General features: G+C 40.3%; 1 protein-coding gene and 1 long non-coding RNA gene across 2 annotated transcripts; one reads left to right on the top strand and one right to left on the bottom strand.

The window, feature by feature from the left end:
• Nucleotides 1-8,909: 8,909 nt before the first annotated feature.
• LOC112845415 (uncharacterized) lies at nucleotides 8,910-9,543 on the bottom strand. Its single transcript, XR_003218221.1, has 2 exons — nucleotides 9,485-9,543; nucleotides 8,910-9,132 (listed from the first exon to the last, which is right to left on the bottom strand). It is a non-coding gene; the product is annotated as an uncharacterized LOC112845415 (long non-coding RNA).
• A 2,518-nt stretch (nucleotides 9,544-12,061) lies between these two features.
• On the top strand, nucleotides 12,062-13,401 carry LOC109200308 (restin homolog). Its single transcript, XM_019355824.2, has one exon. It carries the CDS (start codon nucleotides 12,191-12,193, stop codon nucleotides 13,352-13,354), a length of 1,164 nt encoding a protein of 387 aa, XP_019211369.1. The 5' UTR covers nucleotides 12,062-12,190; the 3' UTR covers nucleotides 13,355-13,401.
• Nucleotides 13,402-21,570: the final 8,169 nt, after the last annotated feature.

Here is a 21,570-nt window from a genome sequence, read left to right on the forward strand (position 1 = left end):
CTGGAAACAAATGCAGTTGATTATGAAAAGAGACATCATTAAATCATGTATAACAGATAACAGTTGTATTTTCAGTCACTGGAACATACAAGTGAGTCAGGTCCCTGAGTCCTCTGAAGGCATATTTGGATGTAGTCTCTAGTTTGTTACTCTCAATGAATCTGTGGATCAACAAGAAGAAAAAGAAAAGTATATTATTTGATCAATTTCAACATTTTGCCAGCTAGTAAACCAAATGGTAAGTGGACTGGTTCTTGTACAGCACTTTTCTATTTTGCCTGAGCACTCGAAATCCTTGAAACCTGTCTAATTCAGATCAGGACCTCAAAGCACCAGCAGCCCAGATCAGCTGATCACAGCCTGTACACAAAGAAAATCTACTGAAGCTTTGTATAGAAATTGCGATTCTTAACCTCTTGTTGAGCCACTACGACCAATTTTAGAGTTCCCCCACCTGCTGAATCCCACTTTAACCCGTTCCTTACTCATTTTCTGTTTAGAGTCGCTCTCTATAATGTAGAGATATTTTAAAATCTTTCGTCTTTTTCTCTGCTCATGTTCTACCAAACTGATTCAAGCTGAGTATATTTATGAGAATTAAAATTTAAAGAAGTAAAGATAATTTTCTTATGTATTAATGTTACTTTAATGATACATTAATATAGCACAAGGTTCAATTAGCTTTGCACAAAAATAGCTGGTAGAAAAATCCCTTTAATGGGACCACAGAGGAAATATTTGCTGGAGCACACCTCGTGTCCCCCAGAATCCTTACTTTGTCAATGTGAATTTTAAACAATCAAATCTTGTGAAAATGGCCACAACTTGTATATTTAACACAGACATAATACTTCTCCCACAGGAGAAAGGCTGTGTACATCTTTGCTGTTGTAGATTAGATTTAAGTTCACTTCTTTGCAACAGTCAAAACTGGCACAAGGCAGACACTGAGAGGGGAAGCAGGTTCACAAGTTTTATTACACGAGAGAAGAGGTTTGAGCCAAAAGCAGACAGGTGAGGATCCACCAGTGAGTTCTTTCCTCACAGACAATTATTGTTTTCTTTGGTAAAACAAACAAACAAACAAACAAACAACAAACAAACAAACAAACAACAAACAGTGGTGGTGCTGCAGTTGAAATGAAGTAATAACAGAAATTCAGTTTGAAATTACACTTGCATATGTACAAAACTATTTATTTATGTAAAAGGTGAATTAAAACTGGTAATAGCAGGTGGTTAGTTTGTAATATTACTCATTACTCTGACCTTATTTCACTGCTTTTTTATTCAAGTTTGTGTCCCATCATCACTTACAATAAACATGAATGAAGGACATGTATAAACATAGATACAGTGATAGATATAATTTAGATGCAATTTAGCATAGTTATATATACAATCGGTCATCAACTTTATAGAGTTGGATGCCTCAAGACCGATATTGGTCTCAAGACAACTTTTACGCGGTCTTGGTTTCGCTGTCTCAGTCTTGCTGTCTCAGATCGACATAGTGGTCGGGAGATTTGGAGTCAACAGTATCCATGACACAACGTAACGTTGGATAATGTGTCATGCACAAAAGCATCAGCTCTAAGAGCCAATCCCTCCATATTGTGGCCAATCACATGCGAGGATATAGGATAATATCATTATGTGAAAAACAGAGAGGGTGAGAGACGCAACAGTCAAGTGGAGCGTGCGTCTGTCCTCTCAGTAAGTGAGTGAGACAGTAGACAGCAGTGAGGAGGGCTGTGCGAGTGCATCGCAAAAACACATAAATATGCCTGACACCCGTAAACAAAGCAGCATCTGGCTGCAGTTTAAAGACTTTTTTGTCTCGGTCTTGGTCTCGTCTCGACTTTGTCTTGGTCTTGTCTTGTCTTGGTCTCGATACCCTCTAATCTTGGTATTGTCTTGGTCTTGATTTAGGCGGTCTTGACTAAAAGTCTACAACTTTATTACTTTCATTTTCTTCCAAAAGCAGTTTTTGAAACATCTTTGTGAACTGACTAATGCTTGAACATTGCTGTAGGTCCACAGGAAAACTGTTCCACAGTTTTACCTCACAAATGGTAAAACAAAAGGTTTTAACCCTTGTCCGTGCTTTAAGAGTCTTCATATTTAATTTTCCCCTCAATTCATCCTCTGTACATTTCCTGGTACTGTGTCTGGCTTTGTACATAATTTTTGCAGTTTTATATTTTATAAAATCCATAAACTTCAGAATTGTTAATTTCAAGAACAATTCAAGAAAAGTTAGGAAGCAAAGTAAGACAGTCATCGTCTCCATTGTAAGTGGGCGGGGGAGGATGCTACAGTTTGTACAAGAAGCATCAGCTCTGATTTATTTTAACTTTAGGGCTTGACGAAGAAAGCGCAAGAGAAAATCTTCACATGATACAGTTACATACGTAAATTGCATTCCACCGAAACGGCCTTACTTAGAGTATCTAGTGATATCTTGATGGCAGCAGACTCTGGAGAATACACAGTGCTGGTCCTGTTGGATCTCAGCTCTGCTTTTGACACTGTAGATCACAGTATCATGATAAACAGACTCGAGAACTTGTTTGGGATTACTGGTGTTGTTTTAAAATGGTTTATATCATATCTGTCTGAGAGATCTTTTACTGTTTGCATGAATCATGTCACATCAGAATCAACAGTTTTGCCGTGTGGGGTACCTCAGGGATCTGTCCTGGGTCCAATTCTCTTTTTACTTTATGTATTTCCCCTAGGCCAAATTATTAAGCGCTATAAATATATCTCCTATCATCTCTATGCTGACGACATCCAACTATACTGTTCCTTCAAAATGTCTGAGTTTTATAAATTGTCTAATTTAAGTAATTGCCTGACAGAAATTAACAAATGGTTATATGACAATTTTCTCCAACTAAACTCTGATAAAACAGAAACTCTAATTATTGCTCCAGACCACATGGTCCCAGAAATTAGACAGCATATCAGCTTCTTAGAACCTTATGTAAAATCAAGCCTTAGAAACCTCGGTGTCATATTTGACAGCTCGATGTCGCTTGAGCAACATTCTAAGCAGCTGGTCCGAAACTGTTTTTATCATTTACGGAATATTTCTAAACTCAGACTAATGGTATCCAAGCTTGAACTTGAGATGATTATTCATGTTTTTATTTCTTCTCGTTTAGACTATTGTAATGGCCTTTTTACTTGTTTTAACAAATCAGCCTTAAATCGTCTTCAGACTGTGCAGAATGCTGCAGCACGACTCTTAACAGGCACCAAGAGAAGATCGCATATCACTCCAGTCTTGGCCTCCCTTCACTGGTTGCCTGTAAATTTTAGGTTTCATTTTAAAATTTTAGTTCTAACATTTAGGGCCCTACATGGTCAGGCTCCTCAATATTTATCTGACCTGCTGAAACCACATACACCTTCTAGGGCTTTAAGGTCACTAGATCAGAGACTGCTGGTGGTACCGCGCACTCGCTTTAAAACTCGTGGTGATCGGGCCTTTCAGACTGTGGCACCACGGTTGTGGAATTCTCTCCCACTGTCTCTTCGCTGCATGGACTCCATTGATTCTTTTAAGAAACAGCTGAAGACATTTTTATTTAGAAAAGCATTTGATTAATTTCTTCTTATGCTGTTTTTATAGTTTTATTGTTTTACATTGTTTTATTTACTGTTATATTGTTTTTATATTCCCATTTCCTGTGTTGTAAAGCACTTTGTGATTTTTATCTGTGAAAAGCGCTATATAAATAAATTTTACTTACTTACTTTTACTTACAAATTACATACACATGTATAATGTTTAAAAATATAATCGAACATTAATGAATTATTGGTCAATATCAGTAAAGCAAAAGACATTCTCTGTTTACTACAACATTGTGCCAAATTAATTTAATAAAGTTACATATGAATAACTTAATGGGGATATAAGTCAAATTTACTTCTACAGTCAGACTGAGTTGCAGTTCTCTTAGTGAGCACTGATATGACTCATACGCATTTGTTGTTTCCTACATGACCAAATTTTACTGATAACATGCAATAGAGATGAAACTGACTGACCCGCCTTCCTTCTGGCTGCTTTTGCTTTTTCTGATTTCCTAAGTTGTTCTAAGAAACTTGTCAGAATTTTTTTGAATTTACAAAAACAGGATGCGTCAGTTTAAACTCTGATGTGCTTATAATGAATTACATAGTGACTGCAGTTTTACATTTGCAAATAAATGTTTCATAGAAGTACCTTCAGCAACAATTAATTCAGCAGTGACTTTGTTCTTACTTTCGTCAGTGAATTTGTGACATAAACCAGGGACAGCAGAAAGATGAGGATTAAAACGTTGCTGTTTCTGACACCAGCCAGTCCTCTGCTTCTGAACGCTGCTGCTGCCATCACTGTTGAAATAAAAACAGCCTTTGAGCTTAAGAGAAAATGAAAGAAAATAAAAGAAATGAATAAATAAAGAATCAAATCTATGTTTCCTCTTGTTATGTTAATAATATATTTCAAAAAAAATTTTAGGTATAAACCATCCTATGGTGTAGTTTTGCTGATCTTACCTGCCTGGTGAAGGTGCCGAGGTGTGGCTGAGAGAGCGGGTGTGACTGCTCAAGGTGATCATCTTCTTCTCTCTATTTTTAAATAGTGATGACGGGGACGGAGACTGGAAGGAAGAAGCAGCTGTTCCTGTGTGACTGATGCTGGAACATCAGAACGAAAATAAAACTAACCTATAGTGAATGAAATCCAGTGTGCGTGTCGGGTCCTTACCACAATCTACTTTACAGGAACAGAGGCCCACTTTAAACTGTCCAAGATCATCCCACATATTTAAGTTTTATCAAGAGCCATCGCAGCAGGTGGCAGAAAAAGCACATGAATGCAGTTAAGAACTGCAACATTAACTACGTTTAAAGACAAAGAACTCTGTTTTTAGGACACTGGAACAGAATATAGAAATGAAGCAGAAGCCAATCCAATGTTAGAGCCAGCAGCAAGTTTGTTAAACATGACACCAGTCCATAGTGCAGTTTTGCAATAATTCACATTTTAGATTTTTCATTTAATATTCAATTCAGCTTTCTCAGATAATCAGTAGCATATCTTAACATAAAAATGGACATCACAGAGGACTGAGCAATATATGCATATAACTAATGTACTACTGGTAGCTAACTATGGAGATACAAGTGTTTATAATTTGATGCAAACACTGAAAACTAAAAGTATAAGAGGCCCTGGTCAGACCCTCTGAGACCTTAATTTACAGTCTTTTTTTTGCATCAATTTTTTTTTCTGTACATGTGATCATTAAATAATGATTGTATGTTTGTGACGTGCTCTACAATCCTTAAAACGTAAAGTTTTTTTTTTAATTTAATGTATCTACTGTAACTTTACAGTTTCGAGAACCTGACTGTTTGTAATAGTTTACAATTTACTCTGCTATTAGTACAAAAGAGCAGAACATTGTGTTCCAACAGTGTCTCATTTGTTTATTAATACTTATCATCATTCATGTTTGCACATAGCCAATTCAGTAATGAGCCACAGCTGTCCTCTTTCTTTGTGAGTTTCACAATTTGTAAAACTAGGCAATTATAATAATTTGAATGTCTTTTACTAATGCTACTTAACAAACAACACAGACATGTGCTTTAAGTTTACATAAAAATCACAGATTCAGACAAGAATAACCCTCTGCTTTTAGTCCAGCAGCACTGAAGGGAACTTAACTAGATAGCTCATTATCCTCATCACCTGGCATTGAGGTAAAACCAGAAAAAATAACCTGGCCCTTTTATTTAAAAAAAATCATATCCAGCAGTTCAGGAGGCCGACCGCATGGCCAGCAATGCTCCACTGGGGAACGACGGAGGTGATGGGACACCTTGGGCGGCTTGGCAGGTGCCTGCTTAGCGCAGACTTCTGGCTCAGGTGGAGCAGGACTAGCAGTCTGCTCTGGATGCTGGTACTGGCGCTCATGTTGACGGCTGGCCATTCTCTCCCTGGGAGCAGGTATGGGTGCTGGGACTGACCAAATGCAAGGACTTGCAGGCTGGCTTGGAATATGAACAGTTTTATTATAGGAGCTAAGAGACCTGAACACAAATGGCTAAATTAAACAGGCGCACACACGAGGAGTTGACAGCAACGTGACCAGGAGCAGAGATAGAAAGTATAATGAGTGTATAAAGGCCCCAAAGTTTATAGGACAAGTCTATTCTGTTCTTATACAGGTGTTTATAAGTTTCAGAACAAACCTCAAGCTTCTTCTTCTATACTCTGAGACAGTTTGGCTTTAATTGGTGTTGTGGCCGACACACCGGGGTGACCGTAGTGCTAAAGACTGAATCACATCAACAACCGTGTAATTAAAAATATTTCTCAGTCACCTTACAATCATGGGATCTCAGGCAATGGGCACTACCATTATATAAGTACCACTTCTATTCTCCTGAAAATATTCATGACATTCATGAAGGTAAAAAAAGATCCATTCATCTATTTGGATTTATCTTTTTAAGTTAAATATTTCTGTTCTAATAGTTTTGTGGATACAAAATAATACGACAGGACTTGAAGGAAAGTAACACATTTACTCTCATTTGGGGCGACTGAGGATGGATCAGATGAGTTTGCCACCTACCTTGTGTCCTCATACCTGGTGGTAATGGACAGCATGTTGCCTTATCAGCACTGGGGTCTTTTGTTTGATGGTTCCACAGTGCCTCCCTCTGGCCGTGATGAAGTATCACACCCCTCTGCTCTTTCTATTACAGGGAATGTCTAGAAAGCACAAACCTTTAATAATCACAGCTGAGATCATAAACTGTAGTTATCCTTCCTTCCTTTCCTTCTTCCTTCCTCTTAAGCACTTAAGGGTTGCTGGAGAGGGGGTTGAAGACTATCCCAGCTTTCACAAGGTAAAACTCAGGGTACACACTTGACAGTTCACCACTCATGATCCCATTCCCAATAGATGATTGTAATTCCCAAAAGAATCACCAATTAAACGGCCTGTATTTGTAAAGCGCTTTACACATACAGTCATCCACCCATTCACACACTGGTGATGGCAAGCTACATTGTAGCCACAGACACCCTGGGTGGGGCCTGGGGCGCACTGAAAGAGGCGAGGCTGCCGGACACTGGCCACCACCAGTAGGCAACAGGTGAAGTGTCTTGCCCAAGGACACAACGACCGCGACTGTCCGAGCCGCGGCTCGAACCGGCAACCTTCCCCTTACAAGGCGAACGCCCAAGTCTTGAGCCACGATCGCCTTAACCTAAAGAGCGAGTTGTTGGACTGTGAGAGGGAGCCGGAGCACCCTCAGAGAACACAACATGCAAACAGCAGCCAGCAGATTCACATGCACGACCTTCTTGCTGTGAGGCAACAGTACCAACCACTGCACCACGGTGCTGACCTTAGAGCGCAGTCGTATGGTGGAAAATGTTACTGTGGATGCTTTAGATTATATTACATACAGAAAAAAGTACTGGTTTATTATTTTAGTGGGCAAGAGTCAAGATTGGATCTAAAGGATGTAAATGGACAAGCACAGTGCATTTCTACTCAGTCTGAGCACTCGACACAGCCTCATTCACCCAACTGCACACACATGATTAGGGGAAACTCAACGTTCAGTATCTTCTTTTTTTCATCAAAAGACTTTCTCTGTATCTCTGCTCTGTTTGTTTTTGACTTGAAACACTAAATAAAAGTTTTACTACACATCTGTCTCTATTGTTTAATCAGCAGCTGTAATACTAAACTGTCCACATTTAGTAGATTTAGAGATATTTATTTCACCACTTTTAGTTAATGATACTTTATAAACTTATAGGGCTTTGGAGTTGACGTCACGCCGCAATGCATTGTGGGATCGCGGTGCCATGTCAGTAGGCCAGAAAGCAAAACAAGCGGTTTTTGTGTGTTTCAGGTACTGCACTCACAACGACTGAATGAAACTGCATTACAGCCATGGGTCATTGTGAGCACCAATGGGAGGGTTGAGGCTGCTCACTGCACATGCATGGCTGGAGTTGCAGAGACCTGCACCCATGTCGCTGCTCTTTTGTTTAAAGTCGAGGCTACAGTGCGTATCAGAGGCACCAGAACTGTAACAGACGAGCCAGCATATTGGGTATTGCCCGGAAATATGACCAGGATACAGCCCGAGGTTGCACATAACATTGACTTCTCCTCAGCAGCTGCCCAAAAACGTGGTCTTGATGAAAACATAAAGACACCCTCCTTTTGCCTTTGAGAGGCAAAAGGAGGCGATCGCAAAAAAGGCAGATTCCTATTGCAACGCTGGAGAATTTGTCACCATTACTGGATACACTACTGTCAGGTACAAACACAAATCTTTGTTATCGGCGCCAACCACTGTGACCTCATTGTGTGGACACAGAGAGACCTTGCTGTGATACGCATCTTCCCTGATGTGGATTTCTGGGAACCACGTTTAAAGCAAGCACAAGATTTCTTTCTTAAAGTGTGTCTTCCTGAACTTGTTGGGAAATACTTCTCCAAACAACGTGCTGCTCTAAATAGCCTGTAATGTTTCATGTTGTGGTTCAAGATTGATGCCAGCTGTGTGTTGCCATGTAAATAGTTTGCATTTCATTTTTATGTACTTGCTAAGTACATGTGAACACATCAAGAATAAAAAACAAACAAAGATACTATTCTTTTCTGTTTTATTGAAACTACTTCACACAAAGTACAGTTATTTACAATGAACTACACATGCAACACAACAGCTTTATGAATACTCAACAAGAGCAAGTTTCATTTGGCGCTGGTTTGACAACCGCACTGGGGCACATATTAACCAAAACACAGCAAACCTTAACAATCTTATCAAGCAGTGTTGTGTTTATTTCTGCTCTGCCCTGTTCATTGCACACACAATCCTTTGTCTGCCCTTTAGCTTCCGTGATGCTGTCTGTCCGATCGCCACTGTCTACATTTGCAGCTGGTACCTCAACCTCCACTTGTCCAACACAACTGCTGTCCACTGCCTCCATGACATGGTGATTTTGTTGTTGGTCTTCTGTCAGATCTTCATCGATTACTTCTGCACGGGGCACACCTTCAGACTCTGCAGCTGCATAATAAAAGCCTGTAAGATAAAATTAGTGCATACACATAAGGTAAATGTACACCAATATTCCAATGACAGGTATGTGATTCATCTGGAAGTTATGTGCGGATTAGTGTACAATGAGAGCAATTTAGTATGTTTTTAGAGGTCCATGTGCAGTGTTGGTGCCCAGTCTGGATTTGTTACATCCATTTCATATGCTGGTTGCCTGCAATAATGCTAAATCATAAGCTACTCAGTCGACATGATGGCATGACGTGGTTCTGCAGCATCACACATTAGCATGTATTATCTCATCATCTATGACCTCAGCACATTGAAAAAACACTAAAAGCCTTTTAAGAGTGATATGAATTAATTTAGAACTCACCGGAAAGAAAATGCCGCGAGCAAACCAACAAAAAGCTGGGTTTGCACAGAACTCGATCCGCTCGTCTCACCGCTGCAATGCAAGCCTGATGTCTTTGTTTAGTAATATCAGATACATGGGATCCCTCACGTTGCCTCCAGGATGGAAAACGATGAAAAGAGAGCCCATTATCCAGCTTCTTGCCTTCACGATCGTGTGATCTAACGTTGTAACTGACAACACAACACGTACGAACCATAGCTGAAGCTGTATCCTGTGTCTGGCCTACTGTCATGACGGAAGGGGGCGTGGCCCACCTCCCGTGACATCACGCTCCAAAGCCCTATTCTGCGCCGAAACCCACTGTAGACGACCAATCGTCTGGTCGACGGAAGTTGCGTCACCAAAACAACAACAACACACAGCGAAGAAGCCGGCAAGTCCGCTATTTTTTTGAAATGGAAACTGGCATTTCTTCTATGTTTACGTGAAGTTACAGACTCTGGATTTAGCGGAAATTACACGACGCTGAATAGCGCATTTAAGCCTTTTTCTTTGTGGTAAATGTTAGCCGCGCGCTAGCCGACATCTAATGTATTACGCCCATTTCTAGTCTTTTCAGTGGCTACAACTGATGATCGCGACATTAGCAATTCATGTTGTAAATCCAGATGCCCATGCACCTCGTCAGCAGGCCTGGTGAGAACTATGGTCTTCACCAAACCTGCACACAGCAGCTGCTCAGCCGAGCCGCTGCCTTCACTCACGCACGGAGGGTATCCACGCGCCTTCAAGTCAACATGATGCTTTCCGTGGCTCGTTACAAACCATCTGAGATATATGAAGTAGTAAGTGTATTTAATATCATACTAGGCAGATTTACCGCACTGCCATTTACTACACATTTACCCGTGTGTGGCTATTGTCAGTACATCTCGCTCGTTGTAAACTTTCTTTAAGTATGTGTAACATTCACAATGATATTGTTGATGGTAACGTGTATGATTCCAGCCTACCTGATAGGCACTTTTGACTTTTTGTAGTTCAGTTCACTGATTGACTACCCTGCAGTGCTGTTTTCCTGTATTCCTGTTTCATCCACTTTAATAAAGTGTCCTGTGTTACAGTAACAGTGAGTTGTGGATTTACTTCATGAATGCCTAAGTTGGGCTTTAATCTGCCTTAGACATGTAGACACAACTATGTAGAAACACATAACAGACCTGAACCAAAGAAGCAATGTGTACAAGCAGGCAAAGACAAGTTTTGGAAGTATTTGTACAACACATGCCTCCACAACAACTTCAGTGTATCCTGGAATTGTTTAGTAAACACTAACAGAGCTATTATCTATATGTTATGTGTGTCAAATTTCCCCAGAATAGTCTTGGTTGACATCAGGTGACTGTGAAAGCCATGGTGTATGATCACGCCTTTTTCATAATCAACTACTCAGTCTATTTGTCACGGGACAAACATAATCTCTCGTAGCAAGTTTGTAATGATTTTACAACTCTTTTACCTTTGACAAGTGAACCCTAACATGGCAGCAAAGTGCAACAATGTCTCTCTGTGTAGGGGTCAAGAGTTCAGGGCATGCCTTTAATTTCTTGCCTGTCTGTAAATGACAGTGTCATGGCATGAATAATCCTTCAGATTTTACCAGTAGAAAAGTAAAACAATTACATTGTCTCATCAGGAGAACCTAAAAGACTCCTCTTATGGCTAGTCTTTGCACATAATAATCACAGAAGAAAAGAAAGGAATTGATTTTCAGTTGCGCTTAGTTTCAGGGGACTTTCCAACCTGTTGGTTCAAAAGAGCCAAAAGAAAATCCTCATCGATGTTGGAGTAAAAACTAGATGCTTTTATTGGAATATACACCGATAATGCTTACTGTCCTGTCATTGTAAACCAGTCAAAATACACAAATAACACATTGTGATCATGCTGAAGACCACAGACAGCATTCCAGGCGTCAGGTGAGATAAAGGAGCTGGAAACATCACCTGATAAAGAAAAAACAGACAACAGACTGAATGAATGAATGAAAGAAGGCTTCTTCATTGAACATTTTCCACCAATCACAAGCCTCTTCTTTCACTCTAGACTTTTGACCAATCACCGATCAGGATGAATTGCACTTCAGGTGACTGTTGTGATAATTTGTCCAAGTAAAAAATCCCAGAAATGTCATGTGACAACCTCTTTGGCTTCCATAATCGTGACATCACGCCCATTTAGAATCTTACCACCACTTTGATCCTTTGAGCCTTTGATCCTAAAACCCATAAATAGGAGTGAGAAGCAACAACTTTTAGTTCGTTGTTCGCAGCATTTATGTTCGCAGCATTGAAACGTTTGACAGAGAAGCCTTTCAAAACAATTGGATCCTTTTCAGAGTGACTTTTTACACTTTCCAACATGTCTCTGAAAAAACACACAAGAAAAGAAAAAGTAAAGCCCAGCTCTCCTCTTCTGGCTCAAGAAGACAATATTCAAGTTCAGAAGATGTGCTCGGAAGAAATGCATGAGGAAAATCTCATGAACAATCGCAACACGAAACACCCGGCCCAGCCAGAGTACATCTATTACGTCTGGCAGAGTTTTTTTAAACAGCGAAAGGAGATTATCTTCCTCAGACAAGAAAATGAGAGAAAGACTGCTGAAGTAGATAAATTGTTCAGCCAGCTTCTTGAAAAGGAAGATATTCAAAAGGAGAAAGAAATGGAACTCCTAGACATGCGTGGAAGGAACTTTGAGCTCAAAGCAAAGCTTGATAAAGCAATAGAAAAACTCAAAGAAATCCTCCAGCAGAAGAAAAATGAGAAAGACAAGGACAAAAAGGATCGGGAGCTGCAATTAAAGCTTGATGAAGCTCTGCAAAAAAATACAGAAATCCTCCAAGAGAAGAAACAGCAGGACATAGAACTCCAAAACTTGGGGATAAAATACAAAGCATTGCTTCAAGAGAAAAAGCAACAACCGATCAAACAGAAAGAAAGCAAGCTTGAAGACTCGGAGGAAAACTACAGAGAGCTGAAAACAAAGCTTGATAAAGCGCTGCAAAGAAATAACCAGATTCTTCAAGAAAAAGAACAACTGGAAAGAAACCAGAGAGACATGCGGTGCCAACTCCAAAGCATGGAGGAAAAATGCAGAGTCCTGGAAGCAAAACTTGATAAAACTGCAGTGCACAAGCAGAAATATCAAGAGCTGCTTCAAGAGAAAAAACAACAGGACATAAAGCAGAAAGAAGACAAACGTTTACTCCAGGGCTTTGAGAGTGAAAACCAAAAGCTGCAAGAACTTTACAAGAAAATGAACTACAAAGCAGCCGAAATGGAAGGAGAGAAGGAGAAACTGCGAAAACAGTGCTCAGCGATGCAGAGTCAGCTCAATGACATGCTGACAAAAAACACCGAACTCGAGGAACTTTCAAACACCTTGAAGTGCAAAAACACTGAGGTGCAGGTGCTAAAGCAGCAACTCCAGAAAACAAATGAAGACCTGCAGTGCAAACTTCAAGAAATGGAGAGGAAAAATCAACAGTTAGAAGACACTCACAACAAATTACAAGAGAGTTATACAGAGATGCAGGAGGCAAAGGTAATGCAGGAGGCAACTTCTAATGAGTTGAAAGAAAGGCTCGAAGACAAACAAGCCGAATTAGAAGAAGTGGAGAAAACATGCAGGAGACTTGAGAAGGAGAATACAGAAACAATCGATCAGCTGAGAAACCTGATCCTAGAGAAAAAGGTTCTCGTGGAAAAGCTCCTGGAAAAGAAGAAGAAACGCTTCCGCTTCTTCTGGAGGAAGGACACTCATGCTTTGTCTGGTTTTTCCACTGCTGATGTCACCTCGTCTTCCTCCACCTCTGTTCCATCGTAATTTTGACCTCCCCTCTCCTGCCCTCTCCCTCTCTCCTGACACCTCTCCCTCCCCTAGCTCCCTTGAACTCCTAACACCTGTCCCATCTCCCTCCCCCCTCTCTCTCTTTTCACCCTCACCCCCAACCAGTCCCGACAGTTGACTGCCCCCTCTAGAGCCTGGTTCTGTCATAGGTTTCTTCCTTTAAAGGGAGTTTTTCCTATCCACTGTCGCCTAGTGCTTGCTCAGAGGGGATTGTTGGGGTTTTCTCTCCTCTATCTCTTTCCTCCTTTCTACCCCTTTCCTTGACACCCCCCCCCCCCCCCCCCCCCCCCCCCCCCGCTTCTATTTCCTCAATAATTTAATAATAAACACAATTGGCTGCATTTTAAATGTGTCTGATCAGTGTCTTCATTCAAGAATGAATTGTCTTTGTCACAGAGTCATGTGTATTTTGTGTTTTCCTCGGGCTGGTGATCCTCGCGGTCGTTCAGCCCAGGAGTCCAGATTATTAGTGTTTTAATCACATTTAGTGTTACATTTTAGATCACCACAATAGGATATCCACAGTTTAGGATTCAGGCATTTGTTTTAGTTCGATATCGTAATCATTCTGTGATTGAGTCGTTTACAGAACCAGCAGTTGCTAACATGTGTGAACACAGAAATCAAAGGGGTCCTTTTACACATGAATACTTTAAATCACAGTTAAGGTTGTCAGTGTTTCCAAGTTATTATTTTTGCTTGAATGAATCTTTCAGTGTGGCAGCCTGAACAGAATTTTATTTTCTGAAAACATTAACAAACTCAGACTAAAAATAAAATGAAAAACTTTGTCTTTCATCTGCTCCCTTTAGCATAAAAAGAGTCAAAAAGGCAAACTCGTGTGCCTTAGTAAGGGGTGCAGAACGACAGGTGGTTGCTGTACTTCAGCATCTAGCCAGCACTACAAAAGAGGAGTGAGAGGAGCATAAAGAGGGCAATGATTTTAAGTAGCAGGTCATTTCATATGCAATGTTTCCATCAGCTCAACAGACATCAGCAAACACAATCTTTGTGTGCAGTGTGCTGCTAGTGAACGGTCCAGCTGCTGTTTTTCACTCAGAGATGGAGAAAGATAAGAAAGACAGGAGAGCAGAGGAAGGAGAGAGGTTCGATTTAAAGGTAAGGACTGCTGAGTGGGATTTGATAAACTGGAAATTAAAATATTACATGTAAGTCCTCAAGTTTTAAAATCACATATTGGATCTGTACATGTGACATTACATTTTTCTATGTATTGAAAAGTGCTGCAAAACAAACTAAGCTAGACTAACTATAAAGGTTGCATGAAAATAATCTACAGTTCAGTACAGGATAAACTGGCTTGCAGCTCGTAGTTTAAAATAAAGCAGTGTGTGTGACTGGTGCACAGTGGCTGTGGTGCTCATGGTGAGAGTTGGGTCACATCAAGTGCAGCTGAGATGATTTTGAAGTGAAGCTGATGATGCTTAGATTTATTCACTGAATACCCTTCATACTGTTTAGTATAAACACGAGACAAATAGTGTGCTGTCAGTGTAGACGATGGAAATCAGCCAGGACAACTCATAAAACACCTGCTCACATCTTGTTAAATTCAGATGTGTAAATCCACAAAGAGCAGTAAACCTCAGTGCACCAGCAGCCCAGATCAGCTGATCACAGCCTGTATACAAAGAAAATCTACTGGAGCTCTGAATAGGAATTGCAATTCTTTACCTCTTGCTGCGCCACTGCAACCGATTTTAGAGTTCCCCCACCTGCTGAATCCCACTTTAACTCGTTCCTTACTCATTTTCGCTCTCTACAATGTAGAGATTCTTTAACATTTTTCTTCTTTTTCTCTGCTCATGTTCTACCAAACTGATTCAAGCTGAGTATATTTATGAGAATTAAAATTTAAGGAAGTAAAGTTTTTATTCTCATGTATTAATGTTACTTAATAATACATTAATATAGAACAAAACCTTGTTCTATATTAATGTATTATTAGCTGTGCACAAAAATATCTTGTAGAAAAATCCTCCAAAGAGCTACTTTTTACTTTTTTTACGTTGAGTACATTTTAGACTTTCACACTTTTACTTGAGAAAACAAGTTGAATCAGTGCTTCAACTTTTACTGGAGTGGTTTTTACCACTAATATCTGAGTCAGTACAGAATGTCTTTTTTGCCATCTCATGCCAAGGGTATTTAAACTGAGGAATCTCTTTCATGTTTGAATCCATCTTTAATGGGACCACAGAGGAAATATTTGCTGGAGCACACCTCGTGTCCCCCAGAATCCTTACTTTGTCAATATGAATGTTAAACAATCAAATCTTATGAAAATGGCCACAACTTGTATATTTAACACAGACTTAATGCTTCTCCCACAGCAGAAGGCTGTGTATGTCTTTGCTGTTGTAGATTAGATTTAAGTTCACTTCTTTGCAACACTGCAAACTGGCACAAGGCAGACACTGAGAGGGGAAGCAGGTTCAATGCTGAATGCTGTGGTAGCCGTTTTGGTTCAGGGTGCCTCTCACTCTGTACGAGTCACCGACCCTGGATTCAGCAAAACAGCCCCAGACCATCACACTTCCTCCTCCATGTTTGACAGTTAATGCCACACACTGTGGAACCGTCCTTTCACCTATTTGATGGCATACAAAGATCCTGTGTGATGAACTGGACTGTAATCCCAGCCCTACCTCGAAACCATCCATCATTTCTACTACACTGTTTCGCTGCCCTTATACATGTCCTGCACCACTCTCAATTACTCTCATGTGAAAAGTTTTTCCCTTTCCTGATTTCGTATTTGTTTTGTATGTTTGTCAGAAGAAGAAGTTTTGTAAGAAGAACAAGCATACAGCACCTGGAACACAATAATTCTTGTGTGTGTGAGTGTGAGAGAGAGAATGAGAGACAGTGTCAACTGTGAGTGTGTCTTTGCCATGAAATGTACTTGAAAATGAGGCTGGGAAAACAGCAATAATGCCCCCGAGCAAGAGACAGACAGAGATATATTCAGGATAACCGAGCCATCGGCAGCTCCACAAGAGTACCAAAGGCCTGAAGCCACACATATCTGCGCACTCATCTCTGCAGGAGCAGGAGGGAGGTCCTGAAAGGGGCTCCCATGACCAAGAGTTGGGAAGCCCTGAGGCAATGGACAGCCAACCCCACTAGAGGCCGGCTAACCCGGTGCAAGCCGAGATCAAGGTCCCCGAGGTCCCAGCACCCAAGACCCGCCCCCTGAAAGAGCCCCGCCCCGACAGGAAAGAGGTCCAAGCCACCCCAGACACCCAGCACTTGCTGACAGCAAGAGCTTAAAAAACAGCACTTAGTTCTCCTGCAAACTGAATGTAAATTGATGATTTTGAAGGGAAATCCTCTTTCGTTCTGTTATTTAACCTCCTAGGACCTGGCGTCCACATATGTGGACATCACATTTTGGGTTATTTAGACCAAAATACTCTGTTCTATCAAAATTTTAAACGAATATCCTCATATGTGACTCTCATTTTTCTTAAAAACAAAAATCTGGTAATTCTTTGTTTTTACATTCATCGGGCCCCAATATGCCCAAATATCAAAGAGAAATTAAAAATGCATGCTGTGGAAGAGTTCGGGTCTTAGGAGGTTCAACCAGTTTACAGAAGGATGACAGGATCACATCATATATGCAGTACTGTGCAAAAGTCTTTAGCCAGACCTCGTTTCTTTACATTTTGAAAATGTATCACACGATACTTTACCACTACACAATGTAGGGAAAGTTAGGATCTTGGCCTTATGTTCTCTAGGAATCGACGAAGGAGCAAATGACACACAGCTAAAAGAACAGTTAAGATTTATTTAAACAAAACCATAAACAGTCATTCAACAGTTCACAACAGTTCCAATAGTCTATATTTGTCAGTCCGTGTATTCAGTTTCATAGTCCAGAGTTCAGAGTTCTTTTCAGTCTTTTCAGTTCAGGTGTGTGAAGTGTGTGTGTAGTGTTAATGTTAGTGGTACTACCCGGGTAGTGTATTGTTTTGAGATCTCATAAGCTTATCTGTCAAGAAGTAACAAAGTTGTCACTTCTAAGTAGGCTGGAAACTAGGGGTGGGCGATATAAACGATATACGATAGAAACGATATAGATTTGGCCAACGATAGAGATTTTGACTATAGGGCTTTGGAGTTGACGTCACGCCGCAATGCATTGTGGGAGCGCGGCACCATTTTCGGGGTCTACGAATCAAAACAAACACACTGTGTTGGAACGACGATTACAAGATGCTTAAAAGCAGCTCAAAAGAGAATGGACTGTATAGAGACCGATTGCGTTCAAGCGGCGGTACTTGCAGAAAATAGCGTGCATTGGAAATGTGGACCCGTATGAAACACGGCTGTGGAGTAGAAACCCTGAAGACCAACCGCTATTGACGTAGCCTGACATATTTTCGTACCTTATCTGTGGAGTCAGCGAGTACAAGTCGTCATTCAAACAAAGGTAAGTCAGCTCGAGTACTGCGTGTGAAATGCGTTTGATTTCCCTGCAAACATTCAGATTAGTGCAGCATAAATTCATTCATGAGGGGAAATTACAGTGAGAACATGTGGAGGCTGTTAGAGGGATAACATAGTGAGTTCAGTGCATTGATGTGACATTGTCCTGAAGGATTTAGTTATTCTTTATGGTTAAAGAAATTGCAATGATTTATTCATATTTATTATAAAGAATTCTAATTATACATCTTGCTTCAATATTTGTATCTTGTGTCACTAAAAATACATTTTATTTTAATTTTTTACATTGATTAATGACCTGCAGAATCTCCTTATCATATTAAGTGATTCATAATTGTCACTTTATGCTTTCTCCATCTTGAAAGTGATTACATCCTTGCATTACATACTTTAGGTTCATTTTCTGCAGGCAGGTTTCTGAGAGAGAACAGGCAGATTTACCCTATAAAATGCAGCGTTCTATAGATGGACACATAAAGAAATGAAAAATTACATGTATGTGCTGACTTTCTAAACACTGTTACATTTATGATAAAGTAGATAAAACACACTTATGTCGGCCTTGGCTCATTAGTTCTTGTCTTTAAATTAACTTTGTCTGTGTGTGTTTCAGGTACTGCACTCTCAAAGACTGAATGAACCAGCATTGCAGCCATGGTTCACTGTGAGCATCACAGGGAAGGTTGAAGCCGCCTGCACCTGTGTGGCCGGAGTCGCGGAGACCTGCACCCATGTCGCTGCTCTTCTGTTTAATGTAGAAGCAACAGATCCGTGGCACAAGGACTGTTACAGATGAACCTGCATACTGGGTTTTGCTGGGTAATGTGACCAAGATACAGTCAGTGGTTGGCCATAAGATAGACTTCTCCTCTTCAGCTGCCCAAAAAAGGCTCTTGATCAAAACATAAACAGACCATCCGTATTGAAAGGTAAAAGGAGCCGTCCTCAAAAAAGAAAAATCCCACCTGCTACTGTGGAGGAGTTGTCACTGCTATAATGCCATAATGTTTTATCTAGGGTCTAGATTTATGCCTGTAGTGCACTGCCATGTAAATAATTTGCATTTACTGAGTATGTACTGACTGAGTACACTGTTCAAAAGTTGAATAAAGAAACAAACTAATTTTTGCCTTTTTTTATTATTAAAACCACTTTATAGAACATCACATCAGTTACAGTGTAGCATCCATGTCATTTATAGTTTACAAATGACAAAATGTTTACATAAAATCATGACAGTGTTTACATGATATCACCCACTACCAACATTATTTACTGTATCTTTTGAAAAAAAAATACCACTATTTATACAGCACAAGACTTAAGAATATTTAACAGGAGCAAGTTTCATTTTTCCCTGGTTTTACTACCACACTGTTCACCAAACGCAGCAAACCTTCACCATCTTATCCAGAAGGGTCACCTCTTCATCCTCACATGGAAGAAGTAATCTGATTGGCATGGTGGTATGTTTGAAGCAGGTCCCTTATGTAGCGCTGGAACCCAGTCACGATGTGTTTCATCCATTTCATAGGCTGGTTTGCTGCAATAATGCCAAATAATTAGCAACTCTATAAAGAAAGGTAGTTCTGCAAAATCACTCAGTAGGATGTTTGTTCTAATTTGCTATGACCTCAGAGCGCATCGAAAATAAAACTAATAGGCTATAAAGAGTGATATGAACATATTTAGAACTTACCGGAATGAAACTGTCTGGAGCACCAACAGATATTTGGAGATGGAAGAGAACTGGATATCAGCTCGTCTCACAGCTGCTATCCAGGCTAGACGCCTTCATTTGGTAACATCCGATACACGAGCTGCCTCATGTTGCTTCCAGGTTGGGAAAGAATGAAAAGATAAACCCTTTTCAAGCTTATTCTCTTGCCGTCGTGCGATCGAACATTGCAGCCGACCACACAGCAAATACGAACCATGGCTGTTGTGTGTGCCTTCGCTCCCTTTTCACTTGCGCTAGACCCCCAAAATGGCGGATCGGGCCAAAATCCTTTCCACGCCCACCCCCGTGACATCACGCTCCAAAGCCCTATATCGCTCTATCGCGATAGCGCATGTTGATGATGTCATCAAGCTGCGCCTGTTTTGGTCGAAAGTATGGCAGCGGCTACAACCATTATCATCTGTAAATTATGTTCTCCTGACTGAAGTTTGGCCCGTGTATAGCATCCTGCTCTTTGATTGCATTTGTCCCAAACCACCAGAATCCCTCATGTTAACATTTAACGAGTGGAAAAAAAGTTGCCGTTCATCCACCAGCTTCACTGTGCTAATGTTATGCTAACATAGCTGTGTCGCTAGCAATCACGTAGCACACATTATATATCAGGTAGTCTAACTTCGGTAACCCTGCAAACGCCACTGCTGTTTAGTTTTCTGTCTTCATTTATGTTGGAAGTGATAGCAGAGCTGTACGTTTGAATTAGTTTAAAAATCTCTCAATCAGAACATGGTATGAAATGTTTAGGTATAAACTAGCGAGCTAACTTCCTGTTAACTTCTATGTTGCATGTTCCATTCTTTAGGGCAGAAATACCGTGGTAACTTGCACATTTCATGGAGGAATAAACCACATACACGTTGTTAGAGTTTTACACCAGAGGCACACGCCTTCCTTTGCGCCCTCATTTATTGAACACACACTTCCGTATTTATACCTTTCAGATTAAGAGCACATACATATATGATAGGGCACTACTACTCCGTTAAATTTAATAAATTCTGTTTTCATGGATGCATGGATGTTAAACTTAATTGTCACAACCGATAAAGCAACAACGCTGATGATTTAATTAAAGATGAAAGAAGTTAGACTGTTTTAGCTCTCAGTGTTCGTATGACGTTTTGGACCCAGATTACTCCTTACTACGGCAGCCGTAATGCTCTGACAATCCATCAAGCAGTCCCATCGGCAGGCTTACCAAAGTTGTACTAAAACATTTTTAACAGATTTCTGCACGCCAAAATCGGTTCAAAGTCAGTGAGCACAACCAGAATTCATACATAAGGCACACTCTCGATTTTTGAGAAAATTAAAGGATTTTAAGTGTGCCTTATTGTGTGGAAAATACGTTATACAGAAGAAAAGAATATATCGTGATATATATCGTTACGCACGTGCTTCAAATTATATGCGATATGAATTTTAGGCCATATCGCCCAGCCTACTGGAAACCTTCTCTGATCGCAGCTGGGGATCCTGAATCCTGGCTCGCAATTTTAGACTCCAACAAAAACACCAACCTGCACAGGGCAGTGAACACATTTCACATGAATATTATAAAACAACTTAATCAAACTAATGATCAAATACTCTCACTCTTTGTATATAATGACGTAATGCAAAGCTGGACTTTTTCCTGTTTCTAAAGACATGACTTTCAGATGCTATTCGGCTATTGGTGGAGACAGTGTGGGTGGTTTAGACCTGAAAAATCTTTTGTCCTCCATTCAAAAATTTATGAATTTCTTTTAAGGACACCCAGTCTGAGATATGCTGCAATAAATTTTGGGTACTGAAGAGAAAAACTTTGAAAGAGCTTCAGAAAGCCTGGAGAAAAGCAGTGCTTGTTTAATCGAATGTAATAATACACATTGATTAAAAAGTCCCAAAGTAAAGCGATCTTCTGCTTTCTTATCAAACAGCTTCTGTCATAAAGCTTTGCAGCCAACTTTACTTCGCCGCCATCTTGTGG

The sequence above is a fragment of the Oreochromis niloticus genome, unplaced genomic scaffold (genome assembly GCF_001858045.2).
Source record: "Oreochromis niloticus isolate F11D_XX unplaced genomic scaffold, O_niloticus_UMD_NMBU tig00007310_pilon, whole genome shotgun sequence".
Lineage (NCBI taxonomy): Eukaryota > Metazoa > Chordata > Actinopteri > Cichliformes > Cichlidae > Oreochromis > Oreochromis niloticus.